Below are 24,425 nucleotides of genomic sequence, written 5' to 3' on the forward strand. Positions count from 1 at the left end.
GGGGTTTTCAAGAGACTAACAGAGGCGGTTTGCCTTTGCCTGCCTCTGCAACCCTGGTCTTCGTTGGAGGTCTCCCATCCAATTACTAACCAAGGCTGACCCTGCTTAGCTTCTGAGATCTGACGAGATTGGGCTTGCCTGGGCTACCCAGGTCAGGGCATTCATTCTATAACATTCACATTTTTCATGGGACTTTTTGAGGGGCCGTGGCTCAGTGGTAGAGCATCTGTTTGGAATGTAGAAGGTCCCAGGTTCAGTCCCTGGAATCTCCGGTTGGAAGAACCGGGCAGCAGATGATGTGAAAGACCCCTGCCCGAGACCCTGGAGAGCAGCTGCCATTCTGAGTAGACAGCACTGACCTTTATGGTCTGATTCAGTACAGGGTGGATAAAAATCAATTTTAAAAACATCAAAAAATCGGATTTTTTATTTAAATCGGATTTTTTAAATAAAAAGTTTTAATAAAATGTTTTTTGAAAATAGTTTTCATTTTATGATACATTATAGTCCAAAGGACTATAAGGATTAGTTTTTAATTATGTAGCTTGAGGCTGTATATTCATGCAATGTTTAAATTTTTTGGTAAACGAATTCCGTTAATCCATTCTCAATGTCATGCTCTTCCAGAGGTTTCTGTAAGAATATTGGGCAGTTTTTCTGTCTAGAAGATATTATCACAGATGCTTGGTTTTATAGTTCTCAAAACTATGAATTTGTATCTGCAGAGATCACGTCTCTTAAAATAAACGCACACGGTTGAGAAGAAGACCTTAATCTCATTGTTCCTTTGCAAATCTTTGTACGCGGAACCAACCCCTTACCTCTTAAGTGCAAGTTTCAAAAAATTCAATGAATAGAAGATTGTTGGGAGGGAAATCGATCTGTACGAGAAGCTAAATGTGAGGAGTATTTATGTTGAAAAACATGATTTAAATCTAGTCTTACTGACTAGTGATTTAAATCGTGATTTAAATCATGATTTAAATCGATTCGATTTAAATCAAATCCACCCTGATTCAGTATAAGGCTGGATCAGGTGCTTAGGAATGGCCTCTGTGTGTGTGTGCGTGTGTGTGCGTGTGTGTGCGTGTGTGTGTGTGCGCACGCGCATTTTACCATTAAACTTAGCTGTTCCTTGCATCACGCTGTCTCTCGGAAGGCCTTCTTCTCTTAGAGGGTTCTCTTATCTCCATTCTGTTTCCACAAATACAACTATTTTGAATAGCCGTTTGAGTCAAACTTCACAACAGAGACCGAGCTTGTTGCCATTGCTCTGTTAATTTAGATGGGTAGCCGTTAGGGTTACCAGCCTCCAGGTGATAGCTGGAGATCTCCCGGAATTACAACTGATCTCCAGGCCACAAAGACCAGTTCCCCTGGAGAAAATGGCTGCTTTGGAGGGCGAACTCTATGGCATTATACCCCACTGAGGCCCCTCCCCTCCCCAAATCCCGCCTTCTCTAGGCTCCACCCCAACATCTCCAGGAATTTCCCAACCTGGACCTGGCAACCCTGGTAGCCGTGTTGGTCTGCAGTAGAAAAGCAGAATTTGAATCTAGTGCCACCTTAGAGACCAACAAGATTTTCAGAGTGCAAGCTTTTGAGAGTCTGACTCTTGAAAGCTTTCCACCTGAAAATCTAGTTGGTGCTCTGAAAACCGACCTGTAAGGTCAATGTCCTCCAGCCTTCTGTCTTTTCTGCGCTGTGTTTTTAGAGACCTCTGATAGCTTCTTGGCCACCCACTGCTTGAGCCCTGTTGTGATGGAGTTTAATTTTTAATGCAACTGAAGGTCAAGAGGAGAGCTTCCTGCTAGCCCGCTGTTCCGTCTCAGAGGGGTGTTTTCTAACGCCAGCCATGCCTGGTTATCTATGCAACCTTCTTGGCACCCCACAGGGGGAAATACGTCATAGGAGAGCTGTTGACTCATTGCTAGATTTCCTACCAGTTTAGGAAGTGGGAACGTGGTTGTAATGTGGGAATGGTCTGACCCAGGTCTGAGATGCGTATTTATTTATTTTATTACATTTATATTCTGTTCTCCCTGCAGAGCAAGCTCAGAGCAGATAATATTAGAGTATAAAAACAAAGTAGCTAATAAATAAAAACAATTCCAGCTAATAAAACCCAGCAGCATTCACACTGCACAATTCCTCGACAACCAAGAACCCATGGGGCATCTGGCGAACTGTTAGATATTATGCAGACCGGGGGGAGAATTTTATTTATTTGTTTGTTTGTTTATGTGATTTGTAGTCCGCCTTTCTCACTGAGACTCAAGGTGGATTACACAGTATGAGACCAGTACAGTCAGTTTCAAGGATATTTCCATAATGCCATAGGGTAAAAAAAACACAAAGACATAGCATTAGCGAGAATCCAATACAGAGTTGAAGAAATGCTGAAACAGAACATAAGCTTACAAATTCATTACAAAGAAAGAGTTACAAGCTCCTAACAACTTATACCAATTTATTTTTGATACATAATCAAATTAGAAACCTAAAACAAGAATTCGCATTGCCAGACTTTAAGTGTTCTGATGTATTGAATTTAAAGAATGTCAATATGGGTTAAGTCATTCTATTGTTATCTCTATTTATTACCAGTTGTTATGTTTATAGTTGTCAAATTTCTCTCCTTGTACTGTTGGTGTTTTTTCTTCTTTAATAAAATTTAAAATTAAAAAAAAACATAAGCAATTCTAGGGCTGACATTAGACCACATGAAGCAAGGGTCGCTCTTAGGAGAACATATGTAAAACGACAGATAGTACGTAAGGCAATGTAGTCGTGAAGTCTGTGGTCCTTCCTTAACTCGTTAGCAAAGCATCTGAGAGCCCCTCCCTACAGTACAAAAGCCTTTTTGAATAATTCTGTTTTGCATTGTTTGCAGAAAGCTAGGAGAGTGGGGGCTCTCCTGACCTCCTCAGGCAGGCCGTTCCACAGGGTAGGGTCCACTACAGAGAAAGCCCATGTACGGGCTGCTGTTGATTTTGCCCATGTGCAGGGTGGCACCTGCAGGAGACCCTGTTCAGATGAAGCTGCTGTGGAGGAACACGGGGAGAGAGGCGGTCCTGTAGGTATGCCGGGCCAAAGCTGTGAAGAGCTTTGTATGTGGTAACCAATACCTTGAACTGAGCATGGTAGCTGATAGGTAGCCAGTAGAGTGACTGCAGAATGGGGGTGATGTTCATGCTCCTGCTCGCTCCTGATAGCAGTTGTGCTGCAGGCAGGAGCGGCGCCAGGGTTTCCGGCACCCAGCCGGCTGGGCACGTGCACACCAGCCTAAGTGATGATGTCACATGTGACGTCATCACAGGCGTGTGCACAAGCCAGCCCCATTGCTGCGGCGGGCAGCTGGGACGGCGTGCGGGTGGCCTCCCAGCTCTCCCGCTCAGTTGCCCTGTGCCACCACAGACGCCTGCCCGTGGCTGCTGCGCCCGGCCAGGGGTGTGTGCTGGCAGCAGCGTGGGGTGGGAGGGCTGGGAGGCTGCAGCTCCGTGGCGTGCACTCCCGCCCCCAGCGCCTCCTCCGGCGCCCCGCACCCTGAGGCAACCGCCTACCTGGCCTCAATGGGCGCGCTGGCCCTGGCTGCAGGGTTTTGCACCAATTGGAGTCTCCTAGTTAATTTGGATGGAAGGCATATGTATAGTACATTACAATAGCCAAGTCTTGATTTTACCCCTCCTGGCAGGATGCCGGTTAAAGAGGAAGGTCCACTCACCTCAACCACCATAAGCCTGGTGGAACATCTCTTTCTTACAGGACTGGAGAAAAGATAGAACTTGCTGGGCCTGTGTTTCCACAGACGGACAGTTCCACCAGGTCGGGGCCAAGGCCAAAAAGGCCCTGGCCCTGGTCAAGGTGAGATAAGCCTCCCTGGGACCGGGAGCCACCAGCAGATGTTGGCCCGTGGAACGAAGGGCCCTCTGGGGAACGTATGGTGAGAGGCAGTCCCGCATAGGGAAGGAACGCTCTCAGCAAGTCATGTGGCAGGTTCTGCCCTGTTGGCACGGGAGGTGTAAAAGCCCTCAGACTGCTGAGGATAACCTGAGAGAAAAAGTGAAGGGCTTGTATTTTATAGCTTTCCCAAAAGATCTCTCGGGAGTTGTAGTTTGTGAAGACTGAGAATTTTATGTTGCAGAACAACCGTTTTGCAAAACTACATTTCCGAGGTTCGTTGGTTAGGCACTGGGAGAGCTTGAGATGGCTCTAATTCATGCTGTAACATCTCTTGTCAACAAGCCCAGATCGTACCATTTCATAGACAACCTTCACAACTCTTCAAATGGCGGACTGAGACTCCTCTTGGCACATTTGTTAAGCGCTGGGTGAAGGTTCTCAGGAGTTCTGGGGAACTCTCGGTTCTGCTCTGAGTTTCTTAGGAGGAGGGTGGGATGGAAACACGATGGTATGTGTTGAATCTGGTGCAGAACAGAGAAGAATGAGCAGAGACCTGGATGCCGCTTACATGTTTCCAGCGGGAGGACTCCTTATCCTCCCTGGTCCCTCTCGAATGAGCAGTGAGGGTGGGGTGGGGAGGGGGGAAACGGTATTACATAGTGCCGCAGTGTTATTTCTGGTTGGAAAAAACCCCAGAAGTGACATTTCTGCATTGCAGTGATGTTCTAGGAATCCCTGGAACCTCTGTGATCAAAGCATAGAGATTGACGTGGTTCCTAGAGTGTCGTCACGACTCTGTTATGTCACTTCTGGTTTCCCCCCCCCCCCCAGAAATGATGTTGCAGTGGCATTATTTTTGTCCACCCCTGCCGCTGGAGCCTCCCACCACTGGAGCCTCAAGGCCTGGCAACTCTTATCATGGAAATTGCTGGTTTGAACGTTGCCTTTGCTTTGGCTTCAGTAGGATCATTTCCACACAAGTTATCTGCCCAGAGTTCAATGCTATTGGGGAGCATTTTACTTTCCCGTTTCCTCACAGCATCATGGTGCAGTTGTACACCTCTTGGGGTTTCCCTGGCTTTTCTCCCATCTTTCTCAGACTTGCAAAGTTTTGAGAAAGATTGCAGGAAAGCGTGGATGGCTGCCATTTACGTGGGAAAGTCTAGATTTTCCTGCCCTTATAGCAGCCATTTTCTTTGACCTTGGCCCCACAGTGATTGTTTCCTCCCCCACCACTGTTTTTAATCAACAGTTTCATATTATTATATTGATATAACATTGTACCAATAAGTATAGCAAGTTCTGTGAATTCCCAGCCTTCATTTTTTTAAAAAAGTGACTCTCTAGCCCCTTCCATTGAGGAGATATAAGAGGAAAGGCATATCTCCACAATGGAAGGGGCTAGAAACCTTTTCTTTTAACATTGAAAGCTGGACATTTAGAAAATGTTACAATGCTATATCACCATAAAAATATTCAATTGCTGATACTAAAAAAATGAAAACGCTCCGGTGGCCCAGAGGAGGGGGGATGGCAATAGGAGCGAGACCAGGGCAAGGAAACTGAAGGAAACTGTGCCAAAGGGAAGACTCTTGGTCAGTGTACTGTATTGGAAATTGCACCATCAACAGGAAAACCACATAAACCGGGCCAGCCCAGAAACCACTGTACGGGACCTTGCCAAGCAATACATGTTCAGGCACGTCTCTTCATTTGCAGCGAGGGGATAATAGTGGAGTCTACCGTGCGGAGCTGTTATAAGTTTGTGACAAAGCTATGCAAAATACTACGGATATTATTATTAATTAACGGGAGGGGTGGAAAAGATTCAAAGTGGTTGGAAATGTAACCTTTTAGTTCTGACTTGTCTCCTAATAGGGTCCAAGAAAATTGCTTGTTGAAATCGTTCATCTTTTTTTTTTCAGAGCTGCGAGAAAGTTCTCCCTTCCAATCCGCTAACCTCCCCACCTCCCAATCTTTTACAGAAATGCCCAAGAGCTTTGTGTGAGCCGTCAAAAGCACTCTTCGTTCTGTGACGCAAGACTCCGTGTGGAAGGAGCCTTCTCTTCTGGGTGGGATGCCGAGGAACATGATGTCGGACTTCTCTGGAATGGTGCGTGAATTCCCTCCAAATTGTCAGTTCGGGAATTTTGGGAAAAACAGCCTGCCGGAGAGTGGGAAAGGCCGCCCGGGACGCAGAAGTTCTACTTTGGTAAGCACCCGACTTTACTGACGCAGTCTACCTTATTTCACTTGTAGTCCCCAAACTGCAGGCTGAATTACTGGCTGAATAGAGGGGTCCTTGTTAGAAGCTAGTTTTACCAGAGAAGGTCAAAGTACATCCGTCAAAGTGGCTTGCTACCTAGTGTCCGTGTTGCAGTGAGATCTCCTTCCGTGTCCTTCTTTTCTCCTCAGGTTGGCTGTTGAAGGGGAGGGAGAGGGAGGCCGGGTTTCCATCTGAGAGAAGCCAGATTTGGCCCCCTGAGCTTATCGTTGGTGAGCACCAAGATAAGGTTACTTCAGCAGTTGGTCTGTGAGTGGCTTCACCCATTAAAACATGCAGCAAAAAGCGGATGCGTGTTATAATGTGCAAGGTCTCCTGTTGACTGGCATGGAGGGGCATGCAAGGCACTTGGAGAAAGCAGTCGTGATGGGGTTGGAACTCTTAGTCTATCTACATGAGAGATCTGACACGTGAAGAACACGTGTCGAGAGATGCATTATTAGCTGGGAAGGGTAGTTTAAAAAGGCAGAGGCGGCGGCAGGGCAAAGGCTTTGCTATACACTGGAGATGTGTGAAATGCCAGAAGGGAAACTTCAGCCCAGTATAACCTCTCCAGATCCAAGCCTGGCTCTGGAAGGCAGCTCCAGCCCATTTCCATTCCTCATTGCCAGCTGGTTGCGATCCCACACAGTTTTAGACAGGAGAGGTGAAATTGGCAGAGCCTTCAGGGAGGCAAGGATGAAATTAACAAGCCGTCTGAGGAATGATCTCCGCTGGCTCTGTCTTTTTAAACTACTCTTCCCGGCTAACATTGCATCTCCCTACACTTGACAAACATGCGCCGAGGCGTCTCGTGTAGAGAGACTCTTCATCACTCTGGAACTCCTCCTGAGAGAGCATCCAGTGCTCCTAGTGTTGGTGGTTTGACATTTTAAGTATTTGTACCCTGATTTTCTAATAGCGCTCTCTGAGGCAACAATACATGCAACACTGAAACAATACGAGGATGATGCGCACAATCAAGGAGGTTGATTCCTGGTGTTTAAAAGGTCTCAAATAGCAGGGTTGGAGAGTCGCTGTCCATCTCAGGAGGCATTACTGAGCCTTTTTAGGTGTCTCCTTCCTTGTTAGACCTGTGGGCACTTGTGGAATTTTTGAGGATAGGGAGTAAGTGCTGCTACCAAAAAGCTGCCATGGGGAGTGGGGGCCAGTCACCAAATGATGGGAAGTTGCAAGCCAAGCACCGGTTACAATGGAGTGGCAAAATAGTGAAGAGTCCAGTAGCACCTTTAAGACTAACCAACTTCATTGTAGCATAAGCTTTTGAGAACCACAGCTCTCTTCGTCAGATGCATGCATCAGATCAGAGATAAAACACTCTTTATGTTCGTGGCAAATTGGAAACCCTTTACGGACTGTCTGTGAGAGACGAAGAAAAATGAATTAATGATTTGCGGTTTTGATTTTTAAGAATAAGGTTCCGAGATATCAAGAAGATGAGACACAGATAAAAGACATTAATGAGACCACAAGTTTATTGATAATAAAGAGGGAAGTGTAGGTGAAAAACCGTAGTGGATTAATAATATGCCTGTTATGTTTTTTACTGTTTTTGTAGACTGGTTTGTAGGCCATTCTTGGCTCTTTGTACTTGTCTTTTTGTTATGTTTTACTTTCTTTTGCTCTATCTTTTAACTTTTCCACATTAAAATCGAAAGCTTATGCCACAATAAACTTGGTTAGTCTTAAAGGTGCTGTTGGACTATTTACTATTTTGCAACTACAGACTAGCACGGCTAACTCTTCTGGATCTATGTTACAATGGAGGCAGCTATTTCTGTATGAGTGGCCCTTACAGTCCTAAAGCTATGCCTCTTCTGAAGTATCACTTGTTCCAGTGTGGTGGAGTAAATCAGGACTGCCTCTTTGCTTTGAGTGCCTGTGGGCAATGAACTAGATGGTCTGACTTGCTATAAGGCAGCTTTATGTTCTGTCACCAAGAACAGTATGCTGATTATATCCTGCTCCAAAGCCTGAAAGAAGAGAGATGCTTTCCTGTGGTAACTAAAAGTTAAGGGGACGTCAGATGAATATAGTGATGGTATTCCATAATGACACAGGTAGTTGAATATAGTGAACATACTGTTTGAATTAGAGCTGGAATCATAATCCAGGATGGAGCTATGGAGCAGATATTCCTTTGGTTGTACTTCTTTAAGGACTTTAGCAGCTTTTTTACTTTTGGAGACTACTGAGATCTTACCCGGGGACGCTCAAGTGTAAGGAGACACAATATTAGTCGGGAAGCGTAATTTAAGAAGACAGAGCCGACAGAGATCACTTTGTGATACCTAGTTATCCTCTTCCACATTTATTTATCTAAAAAGAGATCACACAAGGGACTGGATAGCACATGAGCAGATGTGGACCTGGTAGACTAAAGTGAGGTTTGGGTTGGAAATGGACATAAGATATGCAGAGAGTTTGCACCATGTTCTTTCGTTGCTCTGTAAGGCCATTTCCACACAAGAAGTGTCAGGAAGAGAACTGGCTTGTTGGGCCTTGCCGCCTCCTTCCTCGCGGTGTTGAGTGATGGGCTGCTTCCTTCTATTTGTTTCTGCCTCCAGCTGGGAAAAGCTATTGAGACCTACCGCTGTGTTCTTCTGACAGCTGTGTTGTGGTGTGGTATGGCACTGTCTTCGGCCTTGGTTCTGTCAGAGTTGCCGGAAGTTCGAGTGTTGAGCATCTTTGCCAGATTGGATATTCGGCTACTTGGTGATGGAGATCTTGGCTCTCATACCGGGCTGACCAGGAGAAGGGTAGAGCTGCTTCCATCACCCACTATCCCAAGACTGGCACCTGCACCTAGAGTTGTTGTGTGTGCACGTGTGCAGAGATACGTAGGAAAATTACTGTGTGTTGTGTGTCATCAAGTTGCTTGACTTACGGCGACCCTAGGAATTAACCACCTCCAAAACGTCCAGCCATCAACAGCTTTGCTTAAACCTTGCAAACTGAAGGACGTGGCTTCCTTTATTGCGTTAAACTCTCATGTTGGGTCTTCCTCTTTTCCTGTTGCCTTCCACTTTTCCTAGCACGACTGACTTTTCCAGAGAGTCTTGTCTTCTCACGATGTGACCAAAGTATGATAGCCTCAGTTCTGTCATTTTAGCTTCTGAGGAGAATTCAGGCTTGGCTTGATCTAGAACCCACTTATTTGCCTTTTTGGCCGTCCGTGGTATCCATAGAACTTTCCTCCAATGCCTCGTTTCAAAATAAAGGAAGAATAATACTGCTGAAGAAGGGAGCTGTGACTCTCGAAAGCTTACACTCTGAAAATCTTATTGGGCCCTAAGGTGTCTCTGGACTCAGATGTTGCTGTTCTACTGCAGACCACCATGGCCACTCACCTAAAACTAATACTATTTGGTTATCCATTTCATTTTATCCCTCCCCGCTTCCTCCAAAGCCCTGTTCACATGTTTCAGTGAACGCACGTATATGTGTGACCTGTTTGTATGAAAGTGCTAATGAATGCGCTTTACCAATGATACCAGGGGTGAGTACCTGGATGAATCACACATTCAGCTGTATATGCATGGAATGTAACCTGAGAATTACTCAAAACACGTACAAAAAACAATCCAGTGTACAAAAATTGTGTGTGTGTTCACTGAAACCTGTGAACAGGGCTCAGCGAGCTTGGGGCTCATGGTTCTCCCACTCTTTCACTTATCCCACTCTTCTACTTTTTTACCACAGCAACCCTTTGAGGTAGGTTAGGCTGAGAGTAACTGGCCCGTGGCCAAGTGGGGTTTTTGAACCCTCATCGCCCCACACGGAGTCTGTCTGCATGGTGGTGGAGAGTGCCCTCCAGTCATAGCTGACTTGGTGTAGAGAGATGTGGAAATGTTGAGCAACAACCCATCTCTGCTTTTTGGATTAAAGCATGGAATTCCCCATTAAAACAGGATAAAGTTCAAGTATTTTTAAAAATAAAAACCCAGAAGCCTTCCACCAGCCTAGCCCTGAACTAGTTAAACAGAAAAAGAGCGACCATTTCAGAGCCGCCTGTATTTACGGTGTGGATTGCAGGACTCTTTCTAGATGTACGGTTAAACAGAACAATAAGACGGTGATTACAATAAACTCTTTAATCAGCTTTACGGCTGTAGAAAGAACTGCTTTGAAAAAAGGAGACCGATCTCTACAAACAGAATCTCACCTTTCTTCATTGCGAGTTAAAGAAAAAAAACCTGAGTTGTTTGGACATTTGGGTGAATGCAAACATTGGCAGAGGGGCATGTGTTAAATGCAGTTTTCCAAAACACAAATCTAAAGGGATTTGTGAGCCAAAATTCCTGGGTTGAATTTACCTCGCCGATATGTGTTTAGGATAAACGTCCTCCCACTCTTGTGGCAGTTTTGCCTTCTATAAAACAGCTTTAACAATAGCAATTAAAGTCTGAGCGAGCTGCTTGAAACCACAGCCGAGCTGTACCAAGGACGATTTTGAGTGTTTCTGAGCTTTTGGTCTTCAAGCAGCTGACGAAACCTTGTCGGCGGCTGAGGTGAGGGAGGCTGCTCTTCCAGTTTTCTAATCCTGTAATTAGGCTGCAATTCCAGATTTGTGGTTTTTGTAAGCTGTGAGAAGCTTTGTGAGGCAGTGTTGAAGTGAGTGGGAACAATATCATTGTACTCTTAACCCTGCAGAAATGGATGTGGTGGTAGGAAATCTGGGTTGAATCAGAGCGATTCCGGTGGGAAGTGGAGGGCAATCTAAACTCCCCTCTGTCTGGAGATCAGGGGGTGGGGCCACCAGCCATGTGACCATTTTCTCCGAGGTCAATCCACTTGAGTTCCACCACCTCTTTTCCCAGAAAAAAACCCCCAGGAAAAATGATAACCAGGATGCTTCTGGCATCTTAAAGACTAACAAGTTTTCATTCTAGAGGAAGATCTAGAGGAATTAGCCGTTTCAATCTGTAGTCGCAAAATAGTAAAGAGTCCAGTAGTACCTTGTAGCATAAACCTTCCAGAAGCTTTCGAGAAGCAAAATAGTAAAGAGTCCAGTAGCACCTCCAGTAGCACCTTGTAGCTTAAGCTTTTGAGGACCACAGTTTCTTCTGATGAAGAGAGCTGTGGTTCTCGAAAGCTTATGCTACAATCAAGTTGGTTAGTCTTAAAGGTGCTCTTTTCTATTCTAGAGGAAGTTCTTGTGAATGCAGGCCCTTATTCAGCTGTCTTTAAAAACACTGCCAGGCTGGCAAAGTGACACTGGATTAGATCAAAATACTACTAATAACAGGAGTCCGGCCTTCATTCCTTCTGTGGTGAACAGAGTGGTACCATCCGCTGCCTGACCTCAGGCTCCCAGCTCTTGCAACAGGCTCTGAGTGGGAAAAGGCCTGCTTACTGTCTGGGCTTCATCTTCATCTGTGGCTTCAGCCCGATTCTTTCATGGCCTTCTGAAGGAAACATGTATGGCGATCTTTCCATCATTCACGAGTATTGCCAGCCACCAGGTGATAACTAGAGATCTCCTGGAACTACAACTGATCTCCTGGCAACAGAGATCAGTTCCCCTGGAGAAAATGGCTGCCTTGGAGGGTGGACTCTATGGCATTATACCCCACTGAGGCCCCCAAACCCCATCTTCTTCAAGCTCCGCCCCCCAAATCTCCAGGAATTTCCCATCCTGGACCTGGCACCCCTATTCATGAGGTTTGAACTGGAATTCAAGGTATGCCTTTTGGCTGTTTAAAAGAAATGTAGCAATTTTGGCCCCAGATAAAGATTAGGACTGTGGAGGAGAGAGCTAACACCCCCCTTTGCTATTTCTAGTTAGAGCCCCCCCCCCTCCCAGCTCTGCTTTAAGACGGGGAGGGAATAAGACAGTTGCCTCTGTTGTCCTTTCTTCTATTAAGGATTAAAGCAGCCAATTGGAGACACTTCTGATTGTGGAAATGGTGCCGGGAGGGAGGGAATTTACACTATTCCCTTCTCCAGCTCCATAGCTGTGATCCAAATCACATCGCCACTCCGTGGCTGGACCACAGTCAGTGGCAGAGCATCGCTTTGCCTGCAGAAAGTCCCCGGTTTAATCCTTCAACACAGAGATTCTCCCCTCGGCCCATCAGTCGACTGTATTGACCTTAATAGACCGATGGCCTGGCTAAGTATAAGGTCGTTTTACTTCAGGTTTTCTGACCCATAGGCACATCTGGGGGGCCAGTCACAGAACCGGCCTGTAATTTTGTCAGTAGAGAGCCTTTTCAACAGGTATGCGCTTGCCTGGGCGCTACCTGCCTGCTCCAGACCTTGCCTCCTCGGTGTCTGTTAGATATACAGCACTGTGAAGAATAACTAGGGATGCTGCTTATATCTATGGCTGCCAGCCTCCAGGTAATGGCTGAAGATCTCCTGGAATTACAACTGGTTTCCAGGCCACAGAGATCAGTTCACCTGGAGAAAATGGCTACTTTGGGGAGTGGACTCTATGGAATTATGCCATGCCAAGGTCCTTTCCCTCCCCAAATCCCACTTTCTCCAGGTTTCTCCAGGTTTCACCCCCCACCCCCAGATCTCCAGGAATTTCCCATCTTGGAGCTGGCAACCCTACTTATATCCATTGGAGGGTAGGAGATCTGTCACTGCTTGCAGGTGGCCAGCGAGAGAAAAAAATTAAAAATTAGCACCAGCATGAAAATGTTACATCACCTCCAGGTAGGGATGCCAGCCCCCCCCGTGGGGGCCGGGGGATTCCCTGTCCTAACCTTTCATCCCCGGCCTTGTTTACCTCACCAGCAAGGAGGGGGAGGAGGCGGAAGGCAGGCTGGAAGCCACCGGAGCATGTGGCAAAATGGTGCTCATGTGCGCTCCAGAGGCCCAAATGATGTACTTTTAGTTGAAAACTGGAAGCTTCATTGTCTCAGCAGGGCCAAATCACCCCAAATATAGCAAAATGCTATGTTTGGGGCCAATTCTGCCCCCACTGAGACCTCGTCACTTCCATTTTTCAACTGGAAATAATGTCACTGGGCCTCTGAAGCACATGCATGAGGAAGTTGGATCAGGCCCCCACACCTGCAATGTGACTACCTGTCCCTCGCTTTGGAGGTAAGGGCGGGCTGCCAACCCTTCTTCCAGGAAAAAGCCAGAAGTGACATCACGCTGCTCTAGGAATTGTGGAAAACTATGGTTTTGCCATAGAGTTTCCAGTGATTCCTAGATTGGCATTATGTCACTTCTAGGTTTTCCCAGACAGACATGTTAGCTGCAGATCTTTGCAACAGGATGTCCCTCTTCCGTGAGATTCCTGTTGCGCTTATGGCCAAATCACATAACACTTACCATCACTCTTATCACATCAGCGCTCGACATCACTTCTGGAGAAAAAAAGGAGGTAGCATTATGGGATGCTCTAGGATTTGCAAACTTTTCTATGGTTTTTCTTCTGGGGGTTGCTGGCTGCAACCCTTGATACAGGTGTCCAGTCTAACCTGTAGTCATACGTAGTGTTCTGTTTCTCCGTTCAGCTTCAGAGTGCTGCAAGGCGGGGAGAGGGGCTTCAAGAATTTCTGCTGGTGAAAACAACACAGGAGGGAAAACTGAATTTTCTCCTCCTCCCTTGCAGTGCTCTGGAGTCAAATGGAGCAACAGTATGCTCTGAAGATGAGTTCCCCCAATCTTCCATGAGACTACAAGTTAGGGTTGCTAGGTCTCTATACCCTCCTGGTGGGAGGGGACCTGGCACTTATACCTTGTGCATTCTTCTATTTGCATGTGCACAAAGCTCTCAGGAAGTGATGTCATCTCGCTAGCCATGGGCATGCTCTCACACTTCGCTCAGAGTAAATCCAGCCTGTTTGGGGCCAAAATTGGCCCCAGCGAAGCGCAGGAGCACACCCATGGCCGGCGTGACGTCACTTCAGGAAGTTACATCATTGGGCTCACAGGACTTTGCCCGTGCATGCTTTCCCAGGTTGCCTGACGGTGGCGGGCAATCTCCAGGGATCTTGAACCCCTAGGAGATTGCCCTCCACCGGCAGGCAGCTAGGAAGCCTGCTACAAGTCAGGTTGAGCACCATACCCGACTCCTGCTGCACATACCGTGTATTCTGGCCGTTACTGCCCATGATCTCTAGAAAGCACCGTTTACAAAACATCTCATTTTGGACTTGATTTTGCCTGCCAAACAGGCTGTGCCTCGAATGGTGCAGTGCGGAATCCCAGTTTGTGTGGAATAAACCAACTCTGATTGACCGAGGCACCTGCATTTGGAAGCCACCGCTGCAGACATCTTGCTTTCCCTTTGACTCTCTAGCACTTTCCAGCTCTGTTGTATCTGTGCAAAAGGACCCATTGCTGTTTTGTTTGCGCGTCAAGCTGAGATTTTGACCTAAAAGCTCAACTTGCCCGGCATCATTTGGTGCGGCCCCAAAGCTAATTGGAAGGGGTGGTGTGTGTGTGTGTGTGTGTGTGTGTGTGTTGCAACCAGGGAGCCTTCTGGAGACCTGTTGCTCTTTGCAAAGTTTAATTACAGTGGAAATTGCTTTATAATGTCAGGTATTGCTTTTGACACCGGCCCATCCTGTAAACTTCTTCCCATTTACAAAAAAAGCCTTTGGGATAATTTCCAATGAGAGGTTGTTGGGGTTTTTTCCCCAGTTTTAAGTCGTTGCTATCTCTGTTGTGCAAATATAAAAGTATGAAGATAGATGGCCTTTCCCAGGCTGGTATTTGGCAATTGAATTTTTTTTTTTTTTGCAAACATGCATATTCTTTCTCAGTTGACTTAAAACTAAAATCCCAGGTGCCTCATTTCCCAGGAATCTAATAATGCAGCACTTGAACCAATTACATCGTTCTATCCTGAACACACGAGCATCGTTCATACATAATGACAAACCAAAGCTGGTTGCCAGAGGATCTTGCGGCTTCAGTTCTTCCTCCCTTTGTGCCCATTCAGTTAATGAAAGATGTCTGCATTTGTGGCACATTTCAATTTATTGTTTCCTCTGGCAGGTTTTGTTCCGTGCAAACTGGGATTTCAAGCGCAGGTTTAATTTTAGTTTAAGGGAAGAGTGCAACCCACTGCTCGCCAGTTTGAAATCAACTAATTGTCCACTTCCTAGAGCGGAAGTAAACAATTATCTGGGGTGGGTGGGAGGAGCAGCATTCATAAAAGTGAACCAAAAAGCTTCTTAAAGACTAGTTCACCTGGTGGCGAGCCACAGTTTCCCATTCCATCTGAGCCATGCCTTTTGTTTGATGTTGGTGCCAAAAAGTTTGAGTTTGATGTCATAACAATATGGTTAGAAGTGCCCAAGTAGGACCGGTGTTCAAATTCCCACTCCACGTGCAGCCAGCTGCATGTTTTTTCTCTCAGCCTGCCCTACCTCACAGGGTTATGTAGTGAGGACAAAATGGGGGAACCATGCATACTGCTGGGAGCAACTTGGAGGAGCAGAAGGATAAATGGATAGAAGTGGAAGTGTTTCCAGTCCTGATTGGCAGGTTTTGTGTGACATGGGGCCAAGCTACAAGTGACAAATGACACTTGAACGGCAAGTAAACAGACTCACATGTATTCCTCCCTGTTCACTTGGAGTGCAAGGGCCAAGCTACACATGACGAATGACACTTGAACGGCAAGTGGATTGAGTGGAGGGCAAGTGAACAGGGAGAAATACACTTGCTGTTCAAGTGTCATTCGTCATGTGTAGCTTGGCCCCAAGTGAACAGGGAGGAATACATGTGTCTGTTCACTTGCCGTTCAAGTGTCATTCGTCACTTGTAGCTTGGCCCTTAGAATAACCTACTTGGCTTTTTGGTGGGGATTGTATGTGTGTTTAAATTGGTGTATAGTATTCTTTTATGAGAGCTTAGGAGAGTAGCATTCATGGCAAAATGTAGAACAGCAATTAACTGCCAAGTTTGCAAGTCTGAAATGTTTGGAGAGGTCTGTGATTTACTAAGTAGGGAGAAATAGATACGCTGCGTGTAGTCAAAGGCAATTTTAGAAAAAAAATGTGTGATGTGCCCAGGGGCAGCGATGGCGCGAACAGAAGGACAGAAGAAGGTATAAAGCGAGGGTTGTTCATGCCATAGAAAGGACTTCTGTCTTCTGATTAGTCCTGGGGACAGATCTCAATTACTGCTGGAGGTCAGAATTTTCCAAGGGAGGTATCGGCTCTTCCTAGCTTCTTTGTGCCGGTAGCATGTGGGGCTTCTTAAAATCTGTTTTGTGCCCAGCACAACCTAATCGAAATCTGCTGCATCACTTGTATTGCATTTTAAGACTGCTGTGAACAGCAGCCGTTTTGCAATTAGACTGCAGATATGGGGGCTCGTCCATCGTGCCCTACAATATTTTTCTCTCTCTCTCCTCTCCACACCCTTTTAATATGCATAAAGCCTAAATAAAAGTCCAGGAAATATTTGCTTATTTCCTGTGGGCCACCTACAATGCTACCAAATAAAGTATTGCTGTACTCATGCAATAACCTCTAAATCATTCCTGGAACTCAAGTTCTCTAGCAGGGTCTTTGGTAAGAACTAGACATGTCAGTTAAGGGGAGGGGGGGGAATTGGAAGAACTCCAACAGACTCTAGACAGAACAGTTGGAATGGCTCAGAGGGAGCCTGTACATATATTGATTGCTGTGGAAAGCTATGGTTGGTATGTCTGCTATATTGCATGCCAGTTTGATTTCTGGGAATAGATGGCCTGTTGTGGAAGGAATCTGAAAATCCCAGCAAGTCTCTGGTGATGTTGGTTGTAACCAGGTGCAAAGACCATCAGAAGAGACTGATAGTCTAAAAATGGCTAACTCCTCCACCCGCACACACACGCACATTGAAAAGCTGGTTCAGCCAAACAATACAAGACTCAGAAAATGACAAAATAGCTGAATATGTTGACTCAATAAAAGAAGCCACACCCTCCAGTTTGCAGAATCTGAGCAGATCTGTTAATGATAAGATGTTTTGGAGGTCTTTCATTCATAGGGTCGCCATAGGTCAGAGACGACTTGATGGCACATAACACACACCGATCCCATTGAGCCTGAATTCTCCCTAGAAGCTAAAATGACAAAATGGAGGCTATTGTACTTCGGTCATATCATGAGAAGACAAGATTCTCTGGAAAAGTCAATAAGGCTAGGAAAAGTGGAAGGCAATAGGAGAAGAGGAAGAACTAAAATGAGATGGCTGGACTCAATAAAAGAAGCCACGTCCTCCAGTTTGCAAGATCTGAGCAAGTCTGTTAATGACAGAACATTTTGGAGGTCTTTCATTCATAGGGTCGCCATAGGTCAGAGGCGACTTGATGGCACATAACACACACACCTGAATATGTACGCTTTTAAGAGACGATAAATGGGAAAAGGAAGAAAAATATTGGCAATCATTTAAGTTCATGGACATGCATGGTAATGAGGTTATCGACCTACAGATCATTCTTGTTATAACTGTCCTTTTGTTCAGGCGAGAGTGCGACTTTTGCTTTTGTGTTGGAAGATGTAAACTGGCAAAGGGAAAAGCTCCTGGCGGAGTCAGCTGTGCTGCGAGAATAGGGATTTTATAAGCCCACAAGAATGTCCTTATAGCTGACATTTCAATGTCAGATGGCAGGTAAAACAAATAAAGCCCATAGTACTAATTTCCTCTTCATATCCCATTTGAGGGTATGCAATATCCTGAGGACAATAATAGAGCAAAATGGATTAGGCGAACCAATCCATGGCCATTGCGGAAGAGCCCTGCTTTTAAAAGATTGCTATTGACTTTCACTGAGCATTGCCTTCTTTCATGGTCTGGGCTTCCCGTTAAGGTGTTCAGCTGCCAGAAAAGCTACTGACCCTAGCAGTGGCTCAAAAGAAGAGGTACTTTCAAACACTGCGAATGACAGCAACAAAATGCATGTTGGATCACATGTTTGTGGGAGATGGTTTTTGGACTTGACTTTTTGGAAGAAGGATGAGATTAAAGCGCAATAAATAATTTAATTAGAGTGCATAACACCTAAAGAACAAGTTTCCTGCAGGGTAAAAGGGGGCCAAGGGGGCTGTTGATCTCCCCGTGCAAAGAGCACCTGGTGTAGTCCACCTCTACCACATTAAAATGCAGAATATTTATTTGTTTGTTTTTCATTTATACCCTGTCTTTCTCCCTGTGGGGACGCAAAGTAGCTTACATCATTCGCCCCTCCTCGATTTTATCCTCACAACAAATCTGTGATGTATGTGGCTGGAAGGTCACCAAGTGAGCTTCCGTGGCAGAATGGGGATTCGAACCTGGATCTCCCAGATCCTAGTCCTACACTTTACCCATCACACGACAATGGCTTTCACATGTTTGAATACCTCCCCCCCCCCCTTTTTTAATGTGCTATATATTTTTTAAAATCCCTTAGCATTTCAGGGTACAAGTAATGCAACTCTTTCCTTGGGTTTCACATCGGCACCTACATTCCTAAGTGGTACAGTCTCAGCATATTATACCTTGCGCTCGTTGTAAAGGTATAGTAAAGCAGGCCTTCTGTTGAGGCCATTGTTTCATCAAACCAAGTATCTGGCGATTCTAGCAATAACTCTTCAAGGCTTTCTGACTTTTTCAGCATAAGAGAAATTTATGAGCAGTTAAAGTGGAATCAGTTACCTGAGAAGAGGCTGTCCGACACTGGAGGTCTTTAAACAGAGGCTGAAGAGCCATCTGTTCAGCTTTAGATTTCCTGCATGGAGCCGGAAGTTGGCCTCAGTGTCTGGTAGGTTGGGTTGCCAGCCTCCAGGTGGGGCCTGGAGATCTTCCAGAATTACAGCTGATCTCCAGATGACAGAGATCCATTCCCCTGGAGACAATGGCAGTTTGCGAAGGTGGCCTCTATAGCATTAAGCCAAGCTGAGCTCCCTCTCCCCCAAATCCTGCCATCTTCATACCCTGCCCCCAAATCTCCAGGAATTTCCCATCCCGGAGTTGGCAACCCTACCTATAAGGCCCCTTCCCACTTTGGAGAAAAGTTGGATGCAGCCTGGTATGATTTTTTGACTTCTGAAATTTAAAAAAAATTATGGCAAGAGCTAGTGGAGGAGCTCTCAGAAAAGAGTGCAGAGATTCCTGACGGTGGAGCCAGTGCAGGGGAGGGGAGGTTGTGAGTTCGAGGGGCCGACAGCCCAGCTCAAAAGCAGTTTCTTCACTTAAGGTTTACAGCGTTGTAAAAACAGCTGGAGAGCCATGAGAGTCAGTTGTCGGGAGGCACAATTCCTCATGTGATCCTTTGGCTTTTTCTGAAGCTTTGTATTACCCCTGTGTACACAGTGAAACTTGGTTGGTAGTTACAGTTCTTGGAATAATTCCCTGTGCTGCAGAGGCATTTTTTAAAAAAATCCCTCCCTTATGTCCACAGAGCAATGTTTACCAGGCTGGTCGTAACCCTTTTCTCCAGAAAGGCAGCAATTCCGACTTTCCCCCTGGCACCAGCATGGTGCCTTTCGGGTGCTTGTGAAACAGTCTCGAATCTTGCATTCCAGCCATAAACAAGACAATGACTATGATAGACCAAATCTGCTAAGCTGTAAAAGAATTAAAACCCATATGGGAGGAAACCAAGTAAAGTAGAATAGGGTTAGCAGTTCAGGCAATTGTCTGGTCCGATACTATCAGTTGACCGGTTAAATTCACCACTTAGTCAAAGAGAAGCTAAAGGCTGAATGATACAGAAATGTAGAAACGCTGGAAGGGTCCCCAGGGGTCATCTAGTCCAATCCCCTGTACCATACAAGAAATTCACAGCTACCTCCCCTCCTCATGCCCCCGTCCCCATGATCCCTGCTCTATGCCCAGAGCCCTTGTGCCAACCCCTAATCTCATCTCCAGGGTGTGCTGTTGTTCTGCCTGGAACTTAATTCCTAGAAGCATGAGTGGTTTTTGGATGGCAACACCTCGCATAGGGTGAGAGGCCTTAAACCTTCCTGTTGATGGCTACTCGTAAGTTTTCCCAGCAGGACAGATAGCAGCTCCCTGGTGCTATGTGGGGTTGGGGAAACGGCACGAGAGAGAGCTTAAATCAGGGGTCCCACCAACGCCTTTTCTGGCGCCCACCAAGTGTTTTTAAAAAGCGGGCAGGGGCAGGTGGGGTTTTTGCCTAGCAGGCTTTCTGATTGGCCATTGAATATTTGATTGGTTGTACAGATTTGGCTGCAGCTGCCACCACAACACAAGGATCTTCACTGTGTGACTGAAGGTAAACTATGGCAGCCATTTTGTGGCTGACTCCACCTCCTGTGGCAGCCATTTTGTGGCTGCGCCCACCACCTGTTGTCAGAATTCCAAAGGCGCCTGCAGGCTCAAAAAGGTTGGAGACGCCTGGCTTAAATCCCCTCTTCCCATGTGCTGCTGACCCGATCTGAATTGGGCCCATGTGCAACTGGAAAGTAGTAGCTATTGGTCTTAATAGATAAATGGAACTTCCATATTGAGAGGCAGAGGCAGTGTCCCTCTGGATGGTAAATATGGGGTCAAATAACAGGGCGGCGGGGAGTCCCAGAGGCATTTGGCTTGCTGTGATTGCGTGATTAAATGGTTGGGTCCAGTAAGGCAGTTTGTGTACCATCTTAAGTTTTTTGGTCAAAACACAAAGTAAAGCTGCAGCTAACACTTTTGTTGTAGCAGTACGGGCATTATTAGTGTGGTGCTTCTAAGAAGAATTTTCCTCTGCTTATAGTCCATTTTTGGGAGGTACGCATCACCCTTGGGTGCGCTCAGCCACAAGTGAGGTGACTGTATTCCTTTACCTGAAGTTCCAGCTTGCAGGGCAATTTGTGTGATTTTGGCAAGGGGGGGGGGGGTAGGGTTGCCATCTCCAAGTTGGAAAATTCCTGGAGATTTGGTGTGTGTGGGGGGGTGAAACCTGGAGATGGCAGGGTGTGGGGAGGGAAAGGACCTCAGCATGATATAATTCTATAGAGTCCACCCTCCAAATCAGCCATTTTCTCCAGGTGAACTGATCTCTGTGGCCTGGAGATCAGTTGTAATTCCGGGAGATCTCCAGCCACCACCTGGAGACTGGCAACCCTAGGGTGTGTGTCTTTTCTATCTCAGATCTCTTAGGGAAGGGCTGGACCACAGTTGACTGCATTGTTTTGGTCCAGAAGGACGACTTTCCTTCGACTTTGTCCAAATGTTCTCATTGTGGCAGGATTTGAGATGTACTTAACATTTATGTCCCGTTTTTCTTCCATACAGGGCCCATATACAAATATTAAAAATATGTAGTTTAAACATATACACACACAGGCGCATACGTCTATTCTTCAACAGGTGATGGGATATAAAGCCATCCTGAGCTGACACAGGTTCTGCCAGCAGAATTAAGTCAAGATCAGTTTGCGAGCAGTAGGCCAAGAGCCTTTTGATCCTTGGAGTCTCTGTACACAAGACATCTTAAACGGGGACGCTCAAGTGATTTACTTTCTGTGTGGTCTTATACTCAAGTGGACTCCGTCTCCCTAGCAATGCATGTGTATCCACAATGGGAGAACAACTGTGAGATCTTTCATTTTGGTTCGAGCCAAGGTTTAAATAACCTGCAAAAAGAAAAGGGGCAAATGTTCAGCTGTGGGTTTTGTTCAGATGTTCCCAATTCCCTCTTTTCTTTGTGGGCCAAACTAGAAGTGACGAATGATACAGGTTGGACACTTGCCAGCTTCCCTCAAGTTCTGATGGGAAATGTAGGCAGCTTGGTGGAATGTTGGACAAGTGACAGTTGAAAAGTCCATTGGACAGCAGTCGGAGGGCCAAGCTGCAAGACCAGGATGCCTACATTTCCCATCAAAACTTGAGGGAAGCTGACTAGTGTCCAACCTGTGTCATTCGTCACTTGTAGCTTGGCCCTGTGTCTTTGGACAAATCCAGGCTTTTTCTGCCTGCATTCCAGCCGGTGGTGCTATACCCATTTCTCCAAAGACTGCCAGCATTGGCTGGAGAGGCACGTCTTAATCTCCTTTATCTACATAATATAGAATATGATGTATATTTATATAATCCCTCTGTTTGTTCTTAAATCTTAGGAGGAAGATGAGAGCCTGAGATATCTAAGTCACGAGGAAAAAGACGTGCTCCTCTTCTTTGAAGAAACGATTGAGGCCTTAGAGGATGACTTGGAAGAACAAGCCCTTCGCCGTCACTCTCCCCGGTCAATGCAACAAAATGCATCCAGCCATTTGGAGCCGGAAGATATCATAGACTTGGTCCGGTCAGTGCCCGAGAACAGCGATCGAGACTTTGTTCATAGCCGACAAACAGAAGCAGGCAAGTTGGCAAAGCGTCATAGCTAAGACAGCGAGCTGCGATCGGGAAGGGCACCGGTTCTAATTTCGACTTGGCTTCAAAGTCATTTGGTGGCTGTAGACAGGTCGTTCTCTCTGTCAGCTTCTACCTCCTACCTGCAAAATAGAGATGACAAAGCAGGCGCTCATGAAGAATCATAAGAAGGAGGGAAAATCCAGATAGGTAGCAGAGTTCGTCTGTGGCAGCAAAATAAAACAGGAGTCTTGTAGCACCTTAAAGGCTGGTGCAATTCATTGCAGCTTAAGCTTTTGTGAATCAGAGCTTGCTTCATCAGAAGTATTTGTCCATTATGTATATCTGCCTAATGGGTGTACACGCTACACATCTGATGAAGTGAGCTCTGATTCACAAAAACTAATGCTGGAATAAATTTTGATAGTCTAAGGTGAGAGTGGACTCTGGTTTTCAGCCACTGAGCACTTAAATAGACTAATTTCCCCCATTTTTTTTCTTTTTTAGACTGATTCACACATGTAGGAGAACGTGGGGGAATGGGCTTGACCACTTCAGGCTACAAATGGCAGATCACAGTTTGGAATACATTGTTTTAAAAAACTCCCTGTATTAAGAAAAGCAGCACAGCACGCAAAGAGTGGGGTGAGAGCCTTTCTCCCTGATGGGCTAGCTTTCCATTTGCATGGAGCTCTTAATTCAGAGGAACATTCAGAGTTGGAATCTTTCACCTGAAGTCTGCAGTGGTGCAGTCTGCTCTGTCCTCTCTTTCTACATGTATGAATCTGGTCTGACTGTCAACTGCCCTCCACTCTCTGTGCTCCTGGAGTCCTCATGATACTGTTTTGGGTGGAGGTGTTTTGCATCCGCCCTGCCTCCCAATATGTAGAGCTCACTATCTTTTTTGCAGGTAGCCCCCTTGAGCTGCCGCTGTAACTAGTATGAAGGCCAGCACCTTCACTATAAGATATAGTGATAATACTGGCCTAACTTTGCAGGGATGTTGTATGATTATACAAGGAAAGCACTTTGAACATTGGAAGCACTCTTCAGAGGCTAAGTAGTAGTATTGTGTTGTGAATGGCTGACATGTGCATTGTCTGTGGTGGCCCCCACTTTATGGAACAGCCTACCTGAAGAGGTCAGGAAAGCTTTCACTCTTCTGGCTTTCCGCAAACTGAATTATTCAAGAGGGATTTTTTACTTAGATAGGAGGGCTGTACTGTAAAAAAGTGGTCTCAGAATAATGCATCAGTAGAGGGATAGGAACCATAGACCTTACTAGGGGTGTGTACTCCAATAAGATTTGGGTTTCAGTAAACCCGAAGCGGGAAAAAGATTAGGAAAAAGCTCTCCTCCCCACTCCCATCAAGTAAAGAAAGTCAGCGGGAAGCTTGAAAGCAGCACTTTTCTTGCCCTTTGCAAACACCAAGAAAAGTGCTGCGGCTGCCGCCGCTCTCCCCGAAGCTTTCCAAAGCATTCCAAACGCTTTGGAAAGCTTTACTTCGGTATTTCCAGCTCAGCAATGCTGGGGCCAATTCGGAAATACCAAATCATTCCAAATCACGCCTGATTTGCATCAAAAACTCAAATCGGAAACCCGAGGTGCACACCCCTAGACCTTGCTACTATGTGCTACCTGTTGCTTTGGGTACGATCCTACAGGGTGGTTCCTACGTTGTTTAATGTATGAGAGCGGGACCACAAGTGATGCCTGACACAGATTGGACACTTGTCAGCTTCCCTCAAGTTTTGGTGGGAAATGCAGGCATCCTGGTCTTGCAGCTTGGGTCTCCGACTGCTGTCCAATGGACTTCTCAACTGTCACTTGTCCAACATTCCGCCAAGCTGCCTACATTTCCCATCAAAACTTGAGGGAAGCTGACAAGTGTCCAACCTGTGTCAGGCGTCACTTGTGGTCCCGCTCTCAGTCTTATAATTGCTTATGCTCCATTTCAGCATTTCTTCAACTCTGTATTGGATTTCTGCCGGT

The 24,425-nt window shown here is 46.0% G+C and overlaps 1 protein-coding gene across 2 annotated transcripts in view; it reads left to right on the plus strand.

Annotated features, from left to right (window-relative positions):
• PROSER2 (proline and serine rich 2) overlaps positions 1-24,425 on the plus strand; it is a 60,494-nt gene that overhangs the window by 31,090 nt on the left and 4,979 nt on the right. For both annotated transcript variants that reach the window (XM_054989128.1, XM_054989129.1), the window contains exons 2-3: positions 5,889-6,115; positions 22,201-22,441. In XM_054989128.1, the coding sequence (XP_054845103.1) occupies positions 5,981-6,115; positions 22,201-22,441 (376 nt within the window). In that variant the 5' untranslated portion in view covers positions 5,889-5,980. The remainder of the gene's footprint in view (positions 1-5,888; positions 6,116-22,200; positions 22,442-24,425) is intronic.

Source organism: Eublepharis macularius, chromosome 9, assembly GCF_028583425.1.
Source record: "Eublepharis macularius isolate TG4126 chromosome 9, MPM_Emac_v1.0, whole genome shotgun sequence".
Classification (NCBI taxonomy): domain Eukaryota; kingdom Metazoa; phylum Chordata; class Lepidosauria; order Squamata; family Eublepharidae; genus Eublepharis; species Eublepharis macularius.